The sequence below is a fragment of the Schistocerca serialis genome, chromosome 10, assembly GCF_023864345.2.
Source record: "Schistocerca serialis cubense isolate TAMUIC-IGC-003099 chromosome 10, iqSchSeri2.2, whole genome shotgun sequence".
NCBI classification, from domain to species: Eukaryota; Metazoa; Arthropoda; class Insecta; order Orthoptera; family Acrididae; genus Schistocerca; species Schistocerca serialis.
The window spans coordinates 206,597,715-206,621,749 of NC_064647.1; the positions used below are offsets into that span (position 1 = coordinate 206,597,715).

The window sequence follows — 24,035 nt, forward strand, 5'->3', positions numbered from 1 at the left end:
CACTGCAAACAGCTACAGTCTTGGAATAAGAAACGAGTAACTGAGCTGTGTGTCTGACCCACAGGACTTGGCATTGGTGGTACGGAGAACGGCTGCCTTTTTGGGGAAGCCGATCACAGAAGAGATGGTGGCCCAGTTGGTCGACCATCTGAGCTTCGACAGGATGCGAGACAACCCTGCCGTCAACAACAGCTCCGCCGTGGAGCACATCCGCAAGGAGCACCAGCTGGAGCCAGCTGCCTCCACAGGAAGGTCCTTCATGAGGCGCGGCGTCGTGGGCGAGGGTGGGCAGCGGCTCTCCGAGGGCGTTCAGCGACGCCTGGAGCACTGGACCGAGCAGCGCCTCCAGGGCCGTGGCTACACGGGGCCCCGCTGACTGCTGGGCTGGCACCCACTTCTCTCCAGGAGCGTCTGGAGCGCTGGGCACTCCGCCATTTAAGCGGTACAACGTAGATGGGCATACACACTGCTGGCTATTAAACACACTTTTGTAGAAAATCTCTAAAGAAAGGATAGTGTTGAGCGAATTTACTGGTGTATAAAGTCATGTCAGAAACTGTAGGGATTTACAAGGGTTGTCCAGAAAGTAAGTTCCGATCGGTCGTGAAATGGAAACCACAGGGAAAATCCGGTAAAGCTTTGCACAGATGTGTTGGGCAGTGTATCTACTCATACTCATACTCATACTCATAAATTAAGGATAATTGCAGAATGTAGTGCCACACACCGTGGCACTACACGAAACTGGCGCTAATAGCATAGGCACACAGGGAACATACACGACACAGATTTGTAAGTCCACGGTATTGGTGATAAGTTGAGAAAACCGTCACGAAACACATGTGCTACAAAACGCCACTGTTTCCGGTGCATTTACCCCGACATAAATGTGGAATATGATCACCATGCACACAATGGGTTGGCATACTCTGGATCAGGTGGTCGAGCAGCTGCTGGGGTACAGCTTCCCACTCTTGCGCCAGTGCCTGTCTGAGTTCCTGCAGTGTCGTAGGGGTTTGAAGACGTGCAGCGATACGTCGACCGAGAGCATCGCAGATGTGCTCGATGGGGTTTAGGTCTGGAGAACAGGTAGGCCACTCCATTCGCCTGATATCTTCTGTTTCAAGGTACTCCTCCACGATGGCAGCTCGGTGGGACAATGCGTTGTCATCCATCACGAGGAAAGTGGGACCCACTTCACCCCTGAAAAGACGGACATTCTGGTGCAAAACGACGTCCCGATACACCTGACCTGTTACAGTACCTCTGTCAAAGATATGCAGGGGCACCAATCGTAATCCCGCTCCACACCATCAAACCATGAACATCATACAGGTCCCTTTCAAGGAGATTAAGGGGTTGGTATCTGGTTCCTGATTCACGCCAGATGAAAACCCGGCGAGAATCACTGTTCAGACTATACCTGGACTCGTCCGTGAACATAACCTGGGACCACTGTTCCAATGAGCATGTACTGTGTTCTCGACACTAGGTTTTACGGGATCTTCTGTGAGTTCAGTGGAATGCAACTTGCAGGGCTCCGGGCGAATAAACCATGTCTGTTCAGTCGATTGTAGACTGTGTGTCTGGAGACAACTGTTCCAGTGGCAGCGGTAAAGTCCCAAGCAAGGCTACCTGCAGTACTCCGTGGCCCTCTGCAGGCACCGATGGTGAGATATCGGTCTCCTTGTGGTGTTGTAGTCTGTGGGCGTCCCGTACTGTAGCGCCTGGACACATTTCCTGTCTGCTGGAATCGTTGCCGTGACCTTGAGATCACACTTTGTGGCACACGGAGGGCGCGTGCTACGACCTGCTGTGTTTGACCAGTCTCCAGTCGCCCTAGTATTCTACCCCTCATAACGTTATCAGTATGTGTTCTTTGAGCCATTTCAACACACAGTCACCATTAGCACATCTGAAAACGACTGCACACTTACTCCCTGCACCATACTCTGACTTGCAACAACACACCTCTGCGTATGTGGACTGCTGCTAGCGCCACCGTGCGACGACCGCAGGTCAAATGCGCCGCATGATCATACGTCGAGGTGATTTAAACACGCAAACCGCCCACCAGTGCGTTGTTTCACCATGTATTAGCATTATCCTTAATTTATGAGCATGAGTGTAGTATGCCCGTCGATCGTGTCGCGTCGGACTTTACAGTTTTGAGTGAACAGTGAGCACGTAAAGATGTGTAGGGAATAGCGTCTCCCGCCGAGAGGGCCTGGTTAGAAATTTCGCCTGTGGCATGCAGCCCACATAACACAACTGTCGAGCGGTCCCTTCCTCATGCCAGTTCTCGGCTGCACACTGCAGGGGCGGTGGTGGTGGTGGTTAGTGTTTAACGTCCCGTCGACAACGAGGTCATTAGAGACGGAGCGCAAGCTCGGGTTAGGGAAGGATTGGGAAGGAAATCGGCCGTGCCCTTTCAAAGGAACCATCTCGGCATTCGCCTGAAACGATTTAGGGAAATCACGGAAAACCTAAATCAGGATGGCCGGAGACGGGATTGAACCGTCGTCCTCCCGAATGCGAGTCCAGTGTGCTAACCACTGCGCCACCTCGCTCGGTACTGCAGGGGCAATGAAGACGCTCCTGCAGCGTTTCCGATGAGAAGTGTTTGGTCACCCACAACACAGTCCGTAATTGGCTCCCCCTGAGTCTCATCTCTGCTCACAAGAACCGCTGGCTATGAAGACAAAATTTTTCCACAGACAACGAGCTGCAGACCAGTGCAGATAACTGACCGAAAGCACAGGCGGCTGCTTTCTATGATGAGGATATTGGAAAGTTGATACAACACTGCGATAAAACTCGAAGTTTGAGCGGCGACTATGTAGATAAGTACGTGGAAGGTGTACCTAACTGTCGCAAATAAACCTTTCTGGTTTTCACTGTGGTTTCCATTTAGCGACCGATCGAAACTTCCTTTCTGGACAACCCTCGAATTTTTGTCACCAAAATGTGGCAAAAAGTTCATATGAGCATGGGTTCGAAAATACTTCGTCAAGTAGGTAAGAAACGATTGATTACTGAGGGCACAAAACTGAGACATTTACCAAATACATTTACATCTTAGAATAAAATTCAATAGTTAGTGCCGTGCGGTCTGAGGCACACCTTGCCATGGTTCGCGCGGCTCCCCCATCGGAGGTTCGAGTCCTCCCTTCGGCATGGGTGTGTGTGTTGTCCTTGGCGTCAGTTATTTTGTTATAATAATTAGTGCGTAAGCCTAGGGACCGATTACGTCAGCAGTTTGGTCCCATAAAACTTACCACAAATTTCCAATCGTTAGTCCAAAAGATCAGACACTACACATTCTGATAACTGACGAACCTAGATGGGCAATGGGTCCACCTTCTTCAGTGTGGATGCACAAGTATGTCCCATCTCCTGCGTGAATCTCACAGTAGCGAGCATGGAGGAAATGGACAATGACTGAGGATAGCTGGCGCTCGGTGGGAGTTTGGGTGTGCCATGATGCGCGCCGAGATACTCCGCTCAGTTACGACAACGTTCTGTCCCAGATGGCTCAGTGGTCGCCGGCACGATAGCTCAGCATGCTTGGTCACAGGGTTAGCTGACCTCTGTAATAAAAAAACTATCACGAAAATTCTGAGAAGCCGCCAGCACCAGCCATAGGGAGCCCAAAAATTCTGAAGACGGCTTGTGGGTAAACCGAAACCGGTCACTAAAGAAATGTTATTGCGATCTCCACTGTTCATTTTTAAATATAGTATAAGTTCGCTGCTCTCCGTGGACTATGTTGCCAAAATATATGAATCAGAATAGTGACGTAGTTTTGGGTTAGATAGTTATATTAGTCATTTCCCCCATGAACCATGGACCTTGCCGTTGGTGGGGAGGCTTGCGTGCCTCAGCGATACAGATGGCCGTACCGTAGGGGCAAACACAACGGAGGGGTATCTGTTGAGAGGTCAGACAAACGTGTGGTTCCTGAAGAAGGGCAGCAGCCTTTTCAGTAGTAGCTGGGGCAGCAGTCTGGATGATTGACTGATCTGGCCTTGTAACATTAACCAAAACGGCCTTGCTGTGCTGGTACTGCGAACGGCTGAAAGCAAGGGGAAACTACAGCCGTAATTTTTCCCGAAGGCATGCAGCTTTACTGTATGATTAAATGATGATGGCGTCCTCTTGGGTAAAATATTCCGGAGGTAAAATAGTCCCCCATTCGGATCTCCGGGCGGGGACTACTCGGGAGGACGTCGTCATCAGGAGAAACAAAACGCGTTCTACGGATCGGAGCATGCAATGTCAGATCCCTTAATCGCTTAGAAAATTTAAAAAGAGAAATGGATAGGTTAATGTTAGATATAGTGGGAATTAGTAAAGTTCGGTGGCATGAAGAACAAGACTATTGGTCAGGTGAATACAGGGTTACAAATAAAATATCAGGTAGGGGTAATGCAGGAGTAGGCTCAATAATGAATAAATAAATAGGAGCGAGGGTAAGCTATTACGCACAGCTTAGTGAGCGCATTATTGTAGCCAAGACAGACACGAAGGCCACACCTACTACAGTAGTTCAAGTTTATATGCCAACCAGCTCCGCAGATGACGAAGAGATTGAAAAATATATGACGAGATAAAAGAAATTATTCAGATAGTGAAGGGAGACGAAATTTTAATAGCCATGGAGGATTGGAATACGAAAATAGGAAAAGGAAGAGAAGGAAAAGTAGTAGGTGAATATAGAGTGGGAGTAAGGAAAAAGAGGAAGCAGCCTGGTAGAATCTTGCACAGAGCATAACTTAATCATAGCTAACACTTGGTTTAAGAATCAAACGTGGAAGAGGCCTGGAGACACAGGAAGGTTTCAGATAGATTATATAATTGCAAGACAGAGATTTCGGAACCAGGTTTTAAACTGTAAGACATTTCCAGGAGCAGATGTGGACTCTCACCACAATCTATTGGTTATGAACTGTAGATTAAAACTGAAGAAACTGGAAAAAGGTGGGAATTTAAGGAGATGGGACCTGGATAAACTGAAAGAACCAGAGGTTGTACAGAGTTTCAGAGAGAGCATAAGGGAAGATTGATAAGAATAGGGGAAATAAATGCAATAGAAGAAGAATAGGTAGCTTTGAGAGATGAAATAGTGAAGACAGCAGAGGATCAAGTAGGTAAAAAGACGAGGGCTAGTAGAAATCCTTGGGTAACAGAAGAGATATTGAATTTAACTGTTGAAAGGAGAAAATATAAAAATGCAGTAAATGAAGCAGACAGAAAAGAATACAAACGTCTCAAAAATGACATTGACAGGAAGTGCGAAATGGCTAAACAGGGATGGCTAGAGGACAAATGTAAGGATTTAGAGGCATATACCACTAGGGGTAAGATAGATACTGCTTTCAGGAAAGTTAGAGAGACCTTTGGAGAAAAGAGAACCACTTGTATGAATATTACTTTTAGGCACAGAACGGCTGGCAGAAAAGTGGAGGGAGGATATAGAGGGTCTGTACAAGGGCGATGTACTTGAGGGCAATATTATGGATATGGAAGAGGACGTAAATGAAGATGAAATGGGAGCTATGGTACTGCATGAAGAATTTGACAGAACACTGAAACACCTAAACCGAAACTGGCCCCTGGCAGTAGACAACAATCCACTAGAACTATTTATGGCCTTGGGAAAGCCAGCCCTGACAAAGCTCTACCATCCGGTGCAAGATGAATGAGACAGACGAACTACCCTCCGACTTGAAGAAGAATATAATAATTCAAATCCCAAACAAAACAGGTATTTTCAGGTGTGAGAATTATATCAGTTCAATAAGCCACGGTTGCAAATTGCTAACACGAATTCTTTACAGACGAATGGAAAAACTGGGAGAAGCCGACCTCAGGGAAGATCAGTTTGGATTCCGTAGAAATGTTGGAACACGTGAGGCAATATTGACCCTACAACTTATCTTAGAAGATAAATTAAGGAAAGGCAAGCCTACGTTTGTAGCATTTGTAAACTTAGAGAAAGCTTTTGACAATGTTGACTGGAATATTTTGTTTCAAATTCTGAAGGTGGCAGGGGTCAAATACAGGGAGCGAAAGGCTATTTACAAATTGTACAGAAACCAGATGGAGTTATAAGAGTCGACGGGCAGGAAAGGCAAGCAGTGGTTGGGAAGGGAGTGAGACAGAATAGAAGCTTATCCCCAATGTTATTCAATCTGTGTATTGTGCAAGCAGTAAAGGAAACAAAAGAAAAATTTGTAGTAGGAATTAAAATCCAAGGAGAAGAAATAAAAACTTTGAGGATTGCCGATGACATTTTAATTTTCTCTGAGACAGAAAGGACCTGGAAGAGCAGCTGAACGGAATGGACAGTGTCTTGAAAGGAGGATATAAGATGAACGTCAACAAAAGCAAAACGAGGATAATGGAATGTAGTCGAATTAAATGAGGTGATGCTGAGGGAATTAGATTAGGAAATGAGACAAAGTAGTAGATGAGTTTTGCTATTAGGGGAGCAAAACAACTGATGATGGTCGAAGTAGAGAGGCTATAAAATGTAGACTGGCTATGGCAAAGAAAGCGTTTATGAAGAAGAGAAATTTTTTGACATCGAGTATAGATTTAAGAGTCAGGCAGTCTTTTCTGGAAGTATTTGTATGGAGTGTAGCCATGTATGGAAGTGAAATCTGAACGATAAATAGTTTTGACAAGAAGAAAATAGAAGTTTCGAAATGTGCTGCTACACAAGAATGCTGAAGATTACATTGGTGGATCGGGTAACTAATGAGGAGGTACTGAATAGAATTGGGGAGAATAGGAATTTGTGGCACAACTTGACTAGAAGAAGGGTTCGGTTGGTAGAACACGTTCTGAGGCATCAATGGATCACGAATTTAGTATTTGAGGGCAGCGTGGAGGGTAAAAATCGCAGAAGGAGACCAAGAGATGAATACACTAAGCAGATTCAGAAGGATGTAGGTTGCAGGAGGTAATTGGAGATGAAGAAGCTTGCACAGACCTGCATCATACCAGTCTCTGGACTGAAGACTACAACAATAACATTGGTCATTTTCGATAATTTTTAAGTGTAACCTCCTCAACGGTAGCAAACCACACTGAAGAGCCAGAGAAAGTGGTACACCTACCTATTATTGTGTAAGGTCCCTGCGAGCGCGCAGAAGTGCTGTAACACGACATGGCATCGACTCGACTAATGTCTAAAGTAGTACTGGAGGGAATTAAGTCAAAACTGAAAAATTCAAAATGGCGGACCCAGTATGGTGAAAGAAATCTGTAAAGAATTAATGAAGTGGACAAAAATGTTTTCGGCGAACGTTTACAATTTTAATGGTGAACTTTATTACAACACCGTCTTGATTACTGTCTATTTTACAGAAAATATATTTTAATAACAAAAACTGCCAGATGTGTAAGTCTTCTTAATCTTCTTCCTCTTTTGCTTCTTGTTCTTAATCTTCATTTCCTTTTATCCTTCTTCCTCAACGAGATTTGTATCCTCTTCATAATACTCAGCATCTGATTCTTGTAATCCTCTGCAGCAGGTACCGGCATGCGACAGCTTCCGTCGACGAAGTTTTCACTTTCCTCGGAGATTTATTACCGCAAAGAAGAAGTGTGTGATAGTAAAATATAATTTAACAAAATTAAATTTATCAAGGAAAAGCTTGTGGATACGAAACAATAAATTTGTTTTGCAAAGAGTACTTTACATATTTTTAATCTATTTAAAACATATTTATACAGTTAGTAATTATAATTTTATTTTGCAATAGCTTATTAGCAATGTTATAAAAATAAAAGTTGTGTTATTATGTTTGCATATGTGTTATATTCGTGTTTTAGTAAAATTTTTAATTCTATTTTCTCAGATTCAATAACTGTATTTTGCAACTCTCGCCTTAAAAATGGCTCAAAGTCGAAGTTGTCGCTAGTATCTGGATATTAAGCCTGATTCACGACAATAATAGTACATACTTAAGGGCGGAATGAAATGGCGTGAAACGGAATGTCGTGGAATCTAAAACTTATCTCTTTCTTTCACTCACATTTTTTTGCTTGCATTCCGGTAAGAAGGTAATTATCAAAAACCGGTTGTTAATTAATGATTAATAATGAAAGAAGTATTCGTAAGTAAGCAAATACTTTCTGGAATAGCTCCCATTTAAAAGAATTTCGGTCTGATTTCGTTGAGCAAAAATATTTTATGTAAACGAAATTCAACCATCAAAGGTAACAGCTGGTCGCTTCTAAAACCGGGATTCAATAGTTCCAATATTACTCTAGCCAATCTACCAAACGAAACTTATTAACTCCGAACTTTTTTAAAATTATGGCCACTTTTTTCGGGATTCTCACCCAATTTGCGTCATAATGTGGGGCTTGTAGCGGGTGAGGGAACTCTTGGCAGAACAACGGTACGTCAGGGATGTCCTCTGTCCTAATGTAACTTTACCAGGGGGAAGGTAAAGGCCAGTACAAGGGCTGCAGTGTGGAACAGGAGCCCACGGCTAACAAAACAAACGACAGTAACATAAAAAAAATTTAAGAGAAAATTTATTTAACAAATGGCAAGCTTAATTTGAGGTAGCATGAATTTATGATAATGAAATCTTAAGAATTTTTTTTAGACCCCAGCTGCAACAGTCTCAGATATATTTAAAATACTGATCTCTTGAAAAAAGAGAAATTTTCTTAAAAACACTATTATAAAAAACTTTAACAAACACCAAGAAAATGGTATTTTAAGTAACATGTTTTCTTTACATACAGTATGTGATGTAAAGTATCTGGACACCCCCGAAAACATGTTGTTGTTGTGGTCTTCAGTCCTGAAACTGGTTTGATGCAGCTCTCCATGCTAAATTGGTGATCCCTTGATGCCTCAGAACATGTCCTACCAACCGATCCCTTCTTCTGGTCAAGTTGTGCCACAAACTTCTCTTCTCCCCAATCCTATTCAATACTTCCTCATTAGTTATGTAATCTACCCATCTAATCTTCAGCATTCTTCTGTAGCACCACATTTCGAAAGCTTCTATTCTCTTTTTGTCCAAACTATTTATCGTCCATGTTTCACTTCCATACATGGCTACACTCCATACAGATACTTTCAGAAACGACCTCCTGACACTTAAATCTATACTCGATGTTAACAAATTTCTCTTCTTCAGAAACGCTTTCCTTGCCATTGCCAGTCTACATTTTATATCCTCTCTACTTCTACCATCATCAGTTAGTTTGCTCCCCAAATAGCAAAACTCCTTTACTACTTTAAGTGTCTCATTTCGTAATCTAATTCCCTCAGCATCGCCCGACTTAATTCGACTACATTCCATTACATATTAGGTGCAATGTGCTGCCACCTACTGCCAGGTACTCCATATCAGCGACCTCAATGGTCATTAGACATAGTGAGAGAGCAGAATGGGGCGCTCCGCGGAACTCACGGACTTCGAACGTGGTCAGGTGATTGGATGTGACTTGTGTCATACGCCTGTCTGTACGCGAGATTTCCACATTCCTAAATATCCCTAGATCCACTGTTTCCGGTGTGATAGTAAAGTGAAAACGTGAAAGAACATGTACAGCGCAAAAGCATACAGGCCGTCCTCGTCTGCTGACTGACAGAGACCGCCGACAGTTGAAGAGGGTCGTAATGTGTAATAGGCAGACATATATCCAGACCATCACAAAGGAATTGCAAACTGCATCAGGATCCACTGCAAGCACTATGACAGTTAGGTAGGAGGTGAATAAAGTTGGATTTCGTGGTCGAGCGGCTGCTCATAAGCCACACATCATGCCGGTAAATGCCAAAAGACGCTTCGCATGGTGTATGGAGCGCAAACATTGGGCGATTGAACAGTGGAAAAACATTGTGTGGAGCGACGAATCACGGTACACAATGCAGTGATATAATGGCAGAGTGTGGGTACGGCGAATGCCCGGTGAACATCACCTGCCAGCGTGTGTAGTGCCAACAGTAAAATTCGGAGACGGTGGTGTTGTGATGTGATCGTGTGGGGCTTGCACCCCTTCTTGTTTTGCGTGGCACTATCAGAGCACAGGCCTACACTGATGTTTTAAGCACCTTCTTGCTTCCCACTGTTGAAGAGCAATTCGGGTATGGCGGTTGCATCTTTCAACAAGATCGAGCACTTATTCGCAATACACGGGCTGTGGTGGTGTGGTTACACGACTGTAATGGACTGGCCTGCACAGAGTCCTGACCTGAATGATATAGAACACCTCTGGGGTGTTTTGGAACGCCGACTTCATTGCCAGGCCTCACCGACTGACATCGATACCTCTCCCCAGTGCAGCACTCAGTGCAGAATGGGCTGCCAATCTCCAAGAAATCTTCCAACACCTGATTGAACGTATGCCTGCGAGAGTGGAAGCTGTCTTCAAGACTAAGGGTCGGTCAACGCCGTATTGAATTCCAGCATTACCAATGGAGGGCGCCACGAACTTGTAAGTTATTTTCAGCCAGGTGTCCGTGTACTTTTGATCACATAATGTATTTAGCCATTATTTAGGCAACTACTAGCAAGTTCCCGAATTCGTGCGAAAACTTGAGGGTTACAAATACCGTCCTTAAGAAAATGACTGATTAAATTTATAACATCAAGAATGCCAACACAAATAAGGCCATTAGTCACTCCATTTCAGAGACAATCACTTCTCAAGACACATAACTGGCTAAAATCGTAAAACCCACATTCAGTAACTGGATAGTAATAATTGACAGAGAATAGAAAGTGATTAAATGAATTTTGTGCACTCGCAGAGAATGTAAGAAAATACAGCTGGGCACGCTCTTACGCAGCTCAGTTTCCAAGTGGCAAGCAAATTAAGCGAGGCACTTTAACAAACCTTTAAACATAATAACTTTAACATAGCTTCAAAAATGGTTCAAATGGCTCTGAGCACTATGGGACTTAACATCTACGGTCATCATTCCCCTAGAACTTAGAACTACTTAAACCTAACTAACCTAAGGACAGCACACAACACCCAGCCATCACGAGGCAGAGAAAATCCCTGACCCCGCCGGGAATCGAACCCGGGAACCCGGGCGTGGGAAGCGAGAACGCTACCGCACGACCACGAGATGAGGGCTTAACATAGCTGTTATGTACATAACTTAGTCCATAAGAAACCAAGTCCTAGGCGCCAACCCGTTCTCCTTTGTCACAGCAATATTGCAAATACAGTTAGTGCATTGTGCAGTTTCCTTCCTCCATCAACTGATAGCCTCAGAGCACTTGGACCGCCATAAACAACTTGAATTGCTTGCCCAACAACGTGGAGGGAAACGCGGCCAATTACAGGACCCGAGGTGTAGTACACTAAAACCAACAGTTGTCCACACCGAAAGCTTATATTGCTTAAAGGGGCGCTTGGCATATGAGCATTGACACAAGGTTAAACTCCGTTATCTGATCTGAATGAAACATGAATGTACCAGTTTAAAATCAATTCAAATGTTTCTGAATTCCTAAGGGACCAAACTGCTGAGGTCATCGTTCCCTGACTTAAACTAACGTATGCTAAGAACAACAGAGATACCCACGCCTGACGGAGGACTCGAACCTCTGGCGGGGGGAGAGGGGGGGGGGCGCAATCCGTGACATGGCGCCTCAAACCGTGCAGCCGCTCCGCGCTGTACCAAGTTACTTCCAATCTCCATCAATAAGGTTCAATGTGTGTAATGGGTAATCACAGCAAATACCACACGACAAGGGAGCGTTTGAAGTTGTGAATACTAACCGACTAGATAATGCAATTCGGCTGACCAAACTGTACCACAAAGTCACATGCAAACGTATGCTTGAGCATACTTAACTTGTTAGACAGTTCCAAGCATTAAGCTCGATTCGTCAGATCCATCTCGCCACATTATAAACAGTCGTTACACTCAGGTTTGTCCTATCGCAGCAAGGTCTACCGTTTTCAGTCGCAGGAACTGGTCCCATCGGGCAGCCTACACAATGGTGTCAATAGAGACGAGACCACTTCACAGCTCCACGGGCCACTTCAGCGAAGGACAGTCGCAGCCGACCAGGGCAGCAGCCGCCAGTTGACTCCGGGTCGGTCTCTACACCCCGTGTGGGCCCGACACAGCACTCCTTTCAATTCCCTCTCGCAACCGCCGTCCGATGGCGGCTTCTCGTTCGCGCCACACCCCGGACCTCTCGAAATTTATTTTCATTCTGTTATTATTCTATTATTATTATTATTGAAATGATAATTAAATGGACACTCTAGCTGCAAACAGGCGTTGGTGTACTTCATTGGGGATATGTTGAAAATGTGTGCCCCGACCGGGACTCGAACCCGGGATCTCCTGCTTACATGGCAGACGCTCTATCCATCCGAGCCACCGCGGGCACAGAGGATAGTGCGTCTGCAGGGACTTATCTCTTGCACGCTCCCCGTGAGATCCACATTCCCAACATGTCCACACCACTACGTTCGTAGTGCGCCTAATAGATGTTTGCCCATCATACTCATTACTCGTAGCAGATTAATCTACCAAGTCCCGTACGAGTTCGGGCATAGCGTGTGCGTTCGCACAAGAAGGTCAATGGCCGGGAAGCCATATTTTAACTATATATGACGGTAGTATCTGTTCCCGAAGGAACAGTTACCGTGGATGACCATGCTGCTTTGCTAGAAATGAAGAGATACTAGAAATGAACAGATACTACCGTCATATATAGTTAAAATATGGCTTCCCGGCCATTGACCTTCTTGTGCGAACGCACACGCTATGCCCGAACTCGTACGGGACTTGGTGGATTAATCTGCCACGAGTAATGAATGTGTATGATGGGCAAACATCTATTAGGCGCACTACGAATGTAGTGGTGTGGACATGTTGGGAATGTGGGTCTGACGGGGAGCGTGCAAAGCATAAGTCCCTGCAGACGCACTATCCTCTATGCCCGCGGTGGCTCGGATGGATAGAGCGTCTGCCATGTAAGCAGGAGATCCCGGTTTCGAGTCCCAGTCGGGGCACACATTTTCAACATGTCCCCAATGAAGTACATCAACGCCTGTGTCCATTTAATTAGCTAGGGTGTCCATTTAATTATCATTTCATTTCTAGCAAAGCTGCATGGTCATCCACGGTAACTGTTGTTTCGGGAACAGATACTACCGTCATATCTATATTATTATTATTATATTATTATTATTAATAGTCTCGGGTGACTGGAATGCGAGAGTAGGAAAAGGGAGAGAAGCAAACATAGTAGGTGAATATGGATTGGGGGTAAGAAATGAAAGAGGAAGCCGTCTGGTAGAATTTTGCACAGAGCGTGACGTAATCATAGCTATCACTTCGTTCAAGAATCATAAAAGAAGGTTGTATACATGGAAGAATCCTGGAGATACTGACAGGTTTCAGATAGATTATATAATGGTAAGACAGAGATTTAGGAACCAGGTTTTAAATTGTAAGACATTTCCAGGGGCAGATGTGGACTCTGGCCACAATCTATTCGTTATGACCTAGAGATTAAAACTGAAGAAACTGCAAAAATGTGGGAATTTAAGGAGATGGATCCTGGAAAAACCCCGAAGAACCAGAGGTTGTACAGAGTTTCAGGGAGAGCATAAGGAAACAATCGACAGGAATGGGGGAAAGAAATACAGTAGAAGAAGAATGGGTACCTTTGAGGGATGAAGTAGTGAAGGCAGCACAGGATCAAGTAGGTAAAAAGACGAGGGATAATAGAAATCCTTGAGTAACGCAAGAAATATTGAATTTAATTGATGAAGGGAGAAAATATAAAAATGCAGTAAATGAAGCAGGCAAAAAGGAATACAAACGTCTCAAAAATGAGATCGACAGGAAGTGCAAAATGGCTAAGCAGGAATGGCTAGAGCACAAAGGTAAGGATGTAGAGTCTTATCTCACTAGGGGCAAGATAGATACTGCCTACAGGAAAATTAAAGAGACCTTTGGAGAAAAGAGAACCACTTGTATGAATATCAAGAGGTCAGATGGAAAAACCAGTTCTAAGCAAAGAAGGGAAAGCAGAAAGGTGGAAGGAGTATATAGAGCGTCTATACAAGAGCGATGTACTTGAGCACAATATTATGGAAATGGAAGAGGATGTAGATGAAGATGAAATGAGAGATACGATACTGCGTGAAGAGTTTGATAGAGCACTGAAAGACCTGAGTCGAAACAAGGCCCCAGGAGTATACAACATTAAATTAAAACTACTGACAGCCTTGGGAGAGCCAGTCCTGACAACTCTACCATTTGCTGGGCAAGATGTATGAGACAGGCGAAATACCCTCAGACTTCAAGAAGAATATAATAATTCCAATCCCAAAGAAAACAGGTGTTTACATGTGAAAACTACGGAACTATCAGTTCAATGAGTCACAGCTGCAAAATACTAACGCGAATTCTTTACAGACGAATGGAAAAAGTAGTAGAAGCCGACCTCGGGGAACATCAGTTTGGATTCCGTAGAAATGTTGGAAGACGTGAGGCAAAACTGACCTTACGACCTATTTTAGAAGAAAGATTAAGGAAAGGTAAACCTACGTTTCTAGGATTTGTAGTCTTAGAGAAAGCTTTTGACAATGTTGGCAGGAATACTTTCTTTCAAATTCTGAAGGTGGCAGGGGTAAGATACAAGGAGCGAAAGGCTATTTACAATTTGTATAGAAACCAAATGGCAGTTATAAAGAGTTGAGGGACATGAAAGGGAAGCAGTGGTTGGGAAGGGAGAGAGACAGGTTTGTAGCCTCTCCCCGATGTTATTCAATCTGTATATTGAGCAAGCAGTAAAGGAAACAATAGAAAAATTCGGAGTAGGTATTAAAATCCATGGAGAAGAAATAACAACATTGAGGTTCGCCGATAACATTGTAATTCTGTCAGAGACAGCAAAGGACTTGGAAGAACAGTTGAACGGAATGGACAGTGTCTTGAAAGGAGGATATAAGATGAACATCAACAAAAGCAAAAAGAGTCGAATTAAGTCGGATGATGCTGATGGAATTAGATTAGGAAATAGGACACTTAAAGTAGTAAAGGAGATTTGCCATTTGGGGAGCAAAATGACTGATGGTGGTCGAAGTAGAGAGGATATAAAATGTAGACTGGCAATGGCAAGGAAAGCGTTTTAGAAGAAGAGAAATAAGTTAACATCGAGTATAGAATTAAGTGCCAGGAAGTCGTTTCCGAAAGTACACTACTGGCCATTAAAAATGTTACACCACGAAGATGACGTGCTACAGACGCGAAATTTAACCGACAGGGAGAAGATGCTCTGATATGCAAATGATTAGCTTTTCAGAACATTCACACAAGGTTGGCGCCTGGTGAAACGTTGTTGTGATGCCTCGTGTAAGGAGGAGAAATGCTTACCGTCACGTTTCCGACTTTGACAATGGTCGGATTGTAGCCTATCGCGATTGTTGTTTTTCGTAACGCGACATTGCTGTTAGTCTTGGTCGAGATGCAATGACTGTTAGCAGAATATGGAATCGGTGGGTTCAGGAGGGTAATACGGAACGCCGTGCTGGATTCCAACGGCCTCGTATCACTAGAAGTCGCGATGACAGGCATCTTATCCGCATGGCTGTAACGGATCGTGTAGCCACGTCTCGATCCCTGACTCAACAGACGGGGATGTTTGCAACACAACATCCATCTGCACGAACAGTTCTATGAAGTTTGCAGCAGCATGGACTATCAGCTCGGAGACCATGGCTGCGGTTACCCTTGACGCTGCTTCACAGACAGTAGCGCCTGCGATTATGTACTGGGTGCACGAGTGGCAATAGTCATTTTTTTTTCAGATAAATTCGGGGTCTGTTTACAGCATCATGATGGTCACATCCGTGTTTGGCGACATCGCGGTGAACACACATTGGAAGCGTGTATTCGTCATCGCCATACTGGCGTATCACCCGGCATGATGGTATGGGGTGCCATTGGTTACACGTCTCGGTCACCTCTTGTTCGCATTAACAGCACTTTGAACAGTGTACGTTACATTTCAGGTGTGTTACGACCCGTGGTTCTACCCTTCATTCGATACCTGCGAAACTCTACATTTCGGCAGGATAATGCACGACCGCATGTTGCACGTCCTGTACGGGCCTTTCTGGATACAGAAAATGTTCGACTGCTGCCCTGGCCAGCAAATTCTTCAGATCTCTGACCAACTGAAAACGTCTGGTCAATGGTGGCCGAGCAACTTGCTCGTCACAATACGCCAGTCACTACTCTTGATGAACTGTGGTATCGCGTTGAAGCTGCATGGGCAGCTGTACCTGTCCACGCCATCCAAGCTCTGTTTGACTCAATGTCCAGGCGTATCAAGGCCGTTATTACGGCCATAGGTGATTGTTCCGGGTACTGATTTCTCAGGATATATGCACCCAAATTGCGTGAAAATGCAATCACATGTCAGTTCTAGTATAATATATTTGTCCAATGAATACCCGTTTATCATCTGCATTTCTTCTTGATGTAGCAATTTTAATGGCTAGTAGTGTATTCGTATGGAGTGTAGCCATGTATGGAAGTGAAACATGGACGATAAATAGTTTGGACAAGAAGAGAATTGAAGCTTTCGAAATGTGGTGCTACAGAAGAATGCTGAAGATTAGATGGGTAGACCACATAATTAATGAGGACGTATTGCATAGAATTCGGGAGAAGAGGAGTTTGTAGCACAACTTGACAAGAAGAAAAGGGACCGGTTGGTAGGACATGTTCTGAGGCATCAAGGGATCACAAATTTAGCATTGGGGGGCAGCGAGGGAGTAGCACGGAGAACTGCATCAAACCAGTCTCAGGACTAAAGACCACCACAACAACAACAACAACACGTCTAGTTCCTTAGGACCAAATTGACGGACAAATCTCCAAGATCATGGAACGTGTCAGTACACTAAATAACAACATGCAGGTAATAACAGCTTAAATAAAATCTTTATGAGCCCAAAAAAGAGAAGCTGTAAATTTATGTAAAGACAATCAACGATATAATACAGGAATCAGCTTAATTTTTCAAGAAACTCCTCGATAGAATAGAATGAGTGAGCCATGAGGAAACTCTTCAGTTACGATTTGAAAGCGCGTGGATTACTGCTAAGATTTTAGAATTCTTGTGGTAGCTTGTCGAAAGTGGATGCAGCAGTACACTGCACACCTTTCTGCACGAGAGCTAAGGAAGTGCGATCCAAATGCAGATTGGATTTCTTCCTAGTATTAACTGACTGAAGGCTTCTAATTCTTGGTTACAGGCTGATACTGATATCAAGAAACGACAGTAAAGAATATATATATATATATATATATATATATATATATATATATATATATATAACGACAGTAAAGAATGTATATATATATATTGAGAGGCGACAGGATGTTCGCGAACTTACTCTACTTATTGCCCAGACCGCCGGTTTCTGTACCAAAAATATCCTTTGAGAGTGTGAAGAATTACCCCAAAATATACTACCAAATATACTACCAAACCACATAAGCGAATAAAAACAAGCGAAGTAGACTACTTTTCGTGTCGAACGAGTACTTACTTCAGATACCGTTCGAATAGTAAAAATGGCAGCATTAAGTCTTTGAACAAGATCCTGAATGTGGGGTTTTCACGACAGTTTACTATCTACCTGAAAACCCAGAATTTTAACTGTTCAGTGTCACTAATCATATGGCCATTCTGTGAAGTTAGAACGTCGGGTTTTGTTGAATTGTGTGTTAGAAACTGTAAAAACTGAGCTAAAAAAAAAGAAAAAAAAAAGGTTCAAATGGCTCTGTGCACTATGGGACTTAACATCTGAGGTCATCAGTCCGCTAGAACTTAGAACTACTTAAACCTAACTAACCTAAGGACATCACACACATCCATGCCCGAGGGAGGATATGAACCCGCGACCGTAGTGGTCGCCTAGAACCGCTCGGCCACTCTGGCAGGCAACTGAGTCTCACTGTGACTTAGCACTAGTTTATTTTCTACAAGCTATAGACTCATGTCATGAACTGCTCTGTTTGAAAGAGAACCAATGTTGTACCCGACACTCTTTACAACTAAGCTAGTGTCATAAGCAAACAGAAAGATTTTAGAATTACCTTTAATACTAGAGGACATATCATTTATATAAATAAGGAACAGCAGTGGCCCCAACACTAATCCCTGGGGCAGATCCCACATGACAACGATTCTCAACTCTGTGAATAATGATCTTTTGCTGTCTGTTGTTAAAGTAAGAGGTGAATCAATTGTGAGCTACTTCCTGTATTCCATAATGGTCCAACTTCTGGAGTAATGTTTTGAGATCAATGCAATCAAATGCCTTAGTTAAATAAAAAAGATGCCTACTCTTCGAAACCTTTTGTTTAATCCATCCAGTACCTCACAGACAAAAGAGAATATAGCATTTTCAGTTGTTAAACTACATCTAAAGCCAAACAGTACATTTGATAGCAATTTTTTATATAAAATGATTAATTATCGTTACATACATAGCGTTTTCAATAACTTCAGCAAACATTGATGGCATAGAAATAGGTCTAAATTGTCTACGTTATCCCTTTCTCCCTTTTTATAAAGCGGCTTTAATAATGAGTACTTAAATCGTTCAGGAAACTGACCATTCTTAAAGGAAGATTTCGAAATATTGCTGAGTACAGGGCTAACATGCGTAGCACAGTACTTTAATATTCTGCTTAGTACTCCATCATACCCATGAGACTCCTTAGTCTTCAGTGATTTAATTATTGACCCAAACTCCCCCATGTCAGTATCACGGAGGAGTATTTCAGACATCAATCTCGGAAAGACATTTTCCGAGAGCGTTGTATGATTCCCTGTAGAAACTAAGTTTTTGTTTAATTAATTCTAGCGAAGATCTTCTTGCTGACTCAAAGCGACCTCTCTCACTGAGCGCCATGGCTCAACGTGTCTCTATGAATAATCGCTAAATGTTGAGGTATTCCTGTAGACAGCAAGATCCACAGATATGTCTCCGATAGAACATGCGTGTGATCTATTCGGACGTCAGTTGTGTCCTGGTGCAAGTATCCAGGATACAAAACACAGCTGTAGGTCATCTTGCCTAACGAGCGGGTACAGCGGCTTTATGACACCCTTTCCAACCGAATCAGTGCACGCATCCAGGCCAGAGGTGGTGCAACGTGGCTTCCTGCTGCCAAGTTCTTTTTAAATTGGACTCGATTTTGTTATCACGAAATAGCATCACATAGCCTCTCAACCACTTATTCCTCCGCTTCTGGGAGTTTTACTCTTTCTGCATTTTCGTTTGAACACTCTGTATATGATGGTATGAGACGCGTTAATGAGGGACTGATCTGCGCTGGAAAAAAGTAGTTCTAATTTTGGCCATGAGGTACAAATATGACACTCTTACAGCATTTCGTTGACATTTCTAGTGCTCATATTGAACAAATTGTGAAAGAGGTGATTAATAATAAAATCAACATTATGGCTCTGTCATTTGTTTGTTTGTTGGCAGTGTATTTATAACATGTCGGCATCATCTTTGTTTCATGGTCCAGAGTTAGTTGTCTGTTAGCTGTCAGTGCCCTAGGAACATTATATCTGGCAAAATCACAACATGAAAACAGAAACATTGAGTTGTTTTACTCCACAAAAAATGGTAAGCATTAAAGCACGATGTTAATGGCAATAGCTTATGCATGATGTGATTGAGGGTGGGGAGGGATGAGGTGAAGGAAAGCGGCTCTCATATTAGTTTTGTGGTAGGTGGAGAGGGTGTAGAAAACAAACTACAATTTCATACAACATTATTATCAAACATATTGATGCTACCACTTGAACGTTGATATGTATACGTGTAATGTACTGGGTGGCTAAAATTACAATGCATGTAGTCATGGAGATCCAGTGTGGACTGTAATTGTGGTTGTTGTTGTTGTGGTCTTCAGTCCTGAGACTGGTTTGATGCAGCTCTCCATGCTACTCTATCCTGTGCAAGCTTTTTCATCTCCCAGTACCTACTGCAACCTACATCCTTCTGAATCTGCTTAGTGTATTCATCTCTTGGTCTCCCTCTACGATTTTTACCCTCCACGCTGCCCTCCAATACTAAATTGGTGATCCCTTGATGCCTCAGAACATGTCCTACCAACCGATCCCTTCTTCTGGACAAGTTGTGCCACAAACTTCTCTTCTCCCCAATCCTATTCAATACTTCCTCATTAGTTTGTAATTGTGGTATGGCAGCGAAACTTGGTAGATGTGCTAACGCATTAATGCGGAACCGATTTACGCTGGAAAAAAATTAGTTCTATTTTTGGCCACGAGGTACAAATCTGCCACTCTTACAGCATTTCGTTGACATCTCTAGTGCTCATATTGAACAAATTGTGAAAGAGGTGGTTAATAATTCGAGAGTAATCCCAAAAGTAAGGTCTCTTATTTTTTTATAGGTAGAGAACTCTGTGTGGCAGTTGGTCACAACTGTTATGAAGAGAGCTTCACGCGCTGTGTGTAAACATTCGCACGCCGATCTGAGGCGCTCAGTCTTGGCTTGGCAGCCGTTGAGAATGGAGCTCCCGTTGGATGTTACCGCCAAGTGCGAATTACGCGCAGTTATTCGGTTTTTGAACGCAAAGGGCACTGCGCCGATTGAAATCCATCGCCAATTGATGGAAGTGTACGGTGAATCGTGCATGGATGTCAAAAATGTTCGTAAGTGGTGTAGAGAGTTTGCAGCTGGTCGGACGGAAATTCGCGACGAACAAAGGAGCGGGAGACCGTCAATATCTGAGGAGACAGTGTTGAAGGTTGAGCAGAGCATGCGTGAAGATCGGCGCATCACCCTGGATGATCTCTGCACGTTGGTTCCTGAGGTTTCCCGAAGCACCGCTCACAGAATTTTAACGGAAACAATGAACTATCGGAAGGTGTGCGCAAGATGGGTGCCAAGCATGCCGACTGAGGACCACATGCGGCAACGAGTTGATGCTTCCCGGGCATTTCTTCACCGCCTTGCAGCCGAACAGGACAACTTTCTGGACTCAACTGTCATGGGTGACGAGACCTGGGCATACCACTTTACACCTGAGACCGAGCAACAATCACGCCAGTGGCGTCATCCTTCTTCGCCAAAGCCGCGGAAATTCAAACAAACACAGTCTGCCGGTAAAGTCATGACAACCGTTTTCTGGGATCGGAAAGGGATATTGTTGGTCGACTTTATGCCCACTGGGACCACAATGAACGCTGACAGGTACTGCGAGACTCTAAAAAAAACGCAAACGGGCAATTCAGAACATGAGAAGAGGAATGTTGAACAAGGGCATACACATTCTCCATGACAACGCTCGCCCACACATCGCTCGGCAAACCGTTGCTCTCCTGCAACAGTTTCAGTGGAACATAATGACCTACCCGCCCTATAGTCCTGTCTTGGCGCCCAGTGACTATCACCTGTTCCCTAGGTTAAAAGAACATTTGGCCGGAAAGCGATTCAGCTCCGACGACGAGGTGAAAGAAGAGGTTCATTCTGAACAGCATGGCGACGAACTGGTACGACATGGGCCGAGCGATGAGTGGGCGAGTGTTGTCATGGAGAATGTGTACGCCCTAGCTCAACATTCCTCTTCTCCGGTTCTGAATTGCCCGTTTGAGTTTTTTGAGAGTGTCACAGTATCTGTCAGCGTTAATTGTGGTCCCAGTGGGCGTAAAGTCGACCAAAAATACCCCTTTCCGATCCTGCCACAGCGTCTACAAAAATGCATTGACAGAAATGGTGATTACGTCGAAAAATAGCTAAATGTTCAAGCTGTAAACTAATGTAAACCATTGTCTATGTACTTATAAAAAAATAGGAGACCCTACTTTTGGGATTACCCTCGTTAAAACAACATTATGGCTTTGTCACTTGTTTGATCTTTTCTGTTCACTTCCCATTCCTAATGCTTTACATCCCATTCCTTATCCATTACGTATGGAAACATTTCTGTATATCTCTCTTGCATTCACGGCGCCAAATTCGCACCTGGTGGTCAAAATTGGAACTTCTGGCTGCTTGACTCTTTTTGTCAGGCAGTGTACTTCATGCCGATAGACAGCACAAATCTATATCGACCTATGAGGAAGATGAACAACGACAGAAGAGCCCTGTCGGCAACGGGGTGCGTTACTACAGTAACCAGTTGGTAGTTGTTGCACAGTATGGCAGAATTTTCCGAGTGGCTTGTGCACGCTGTTTCTTATTCTCAACTCTTTGAGTCTCGACCTAATAAGGACCAAATCATCTTTGTAGCATCGCCGACGAGAAACTCTGCGAACAGTAAAGCAAAAAGTGAAAGATGTCTGTCACCGACCGCACCACCGAAGTGTTCGTCTGAAGATACCGCTATACACTTTCTCTATTCAAGTTTCAAAAACTTTTTCATTCCGCCTCCAGAACATCGAAGACTGGGTTCATTAGCAAATTCTGCACTACAAAAGTACAATTAACCGTGCCCTGCTACACATAAAGTTGTCACGGCTGTTATACAAGAAAATTTCCTAGCAGCCCGTATAATGGCATATGCAATAGAACCAACACAGAAAATTTGGGACAGAAATGCAGTAGATAAACAAAGAAGACAGAAGACAAAATTATTTGCAGCAAGGATAAACTTCTACTCTTGTGCGAGCAGGCTGAAGCCAATGATCGTCGTGGCTTGTCACACCAGTGCAAACTACAAACATGTAAGCAAGCTTCAAAGCGTTATTAAAATACTGTGCTCGACAGTGTACGTTATACACCAGCTCAATGGTGTGGGAAACAGAAGGTAAACAAGACGCGACAGTACATTATTTCCAGGAAGAACAGCTGCTCCGATAACGGAGTACGTAAATTCAACTGTTTGACCTTGGGCATCAGAAGGAAGTAACCCATAATGATGTAGCGACTCCATCGCGCCAGCACAGGCCACACGCCGTCTGGTCTACGCCGTCTAAGGCCTTCGGCCTCTACCGCCAACAACATCAGTAGCTGCTGGTTGCGTGGTATGTACACCAAATGACATTGAAATAAAATGAAATACCTCTGGCTGCATCAATAATGGTAACACCATTTACAACCAGTCGGATGTACACTCCATCTGGCAACGACTCTGGCAGGTCGTATGCCGTATGCCTCGTCTCCAGCCTGATCCAGCTTCATCCAGAACCACCTCAGACCTGCACACTCTTTGTCCTTCACCAACTCGGGACTATTTTATCCCAGCCAACATCCAAGTGTACCGTCGCAGTCTCTACCAATTTGACATCATTTATTCTGGCGACAATCGTCTGAATAACAACCAGATTTCTACTATAGTATTATTGGCATCGTGCAATTAATCACACATTACCACTTAAAATGTGTAGTTGTTTGTTAGAATCAATAAATTGTGTGTATGTACTAAGAATAGTTGTTACTTCAACCATTTATTGTGCAATGTTGCCCTCGAGCTACATCAAAATCGGGGTCAATTCTAGTGTTCGATTCCACTCGTCGGCTTTGCACAATGACGTCATACATGAGGGAGAGATGCTACATAGAGGCAGTCTTTGAAAGCAACTGATCATATCCATAAGCAAACGAATGTAGCATACGATAAAATTACAAAAACAAAATGGTTAAAATGGCTCTGAACACTACGGGACTTAACATCTGAGGTCATCAGTCCCCTAGAACTTAGAACTACTTAAACCTAACTAACCTAAGGACATCATACATATCCATGCCCGAGGCAGGATTCGAATCTGCGACCGTAGCAGCAGCGCTGTTCCAGACTGAAGCGCCTAGAACCGCTCGACCACAACGGCCGACCATACATAAGCAGTTCAGTGATTAATTACTTAGCCACAAATTATACCGATAAGAACTAAAGGTAACGAAAATAAATAAGAACAGAAAAAGAAAAGCACACAAGTCTGAAATAAATTATTGTAGTAATTAATGCGAGTAAGAATATCACAGAGAATCTTTTAAATACAGTACAATATAGC

The 24,035-nt window shown here is 43.6% G+C and overlaps 1 protein-coding gene and 1 non-coding gene across 2 annotated transcripts in view; one reads left to right on the forward strand and one right to left on the reverse strand.

Annotated features, from left to right (window-relative positions):
* LOC126424694 (luciferin sulfotransferase-like) overlaps positions 1-376 on the forward strand; it is a 79,916-nt gene extending 79,540 nt beyond the window's left edge. The window contains exon 3 of the mRNA XM_050087420.1: positions 65-376. Within this exon, the coding sequence (XP_049943377.1) occupies positions 65-376 (312 nt within the window). The remainder of the gene's footprint in view (positions 1-64) is intronic.
* An 11,942-nt stretch (positions 377-12,318) lies between these two features.
* Positions 12,319-12,393, reverse strand: Trnat-ugu (transfer RNA threonine (anticodon UGU)). The gene has a single exon. It is a non-coding gene; the product is annotated as a tRNA-Thr (tRNA).
* Positions 12,394-24,035: the final 11,642 nt, after the last annotated feature.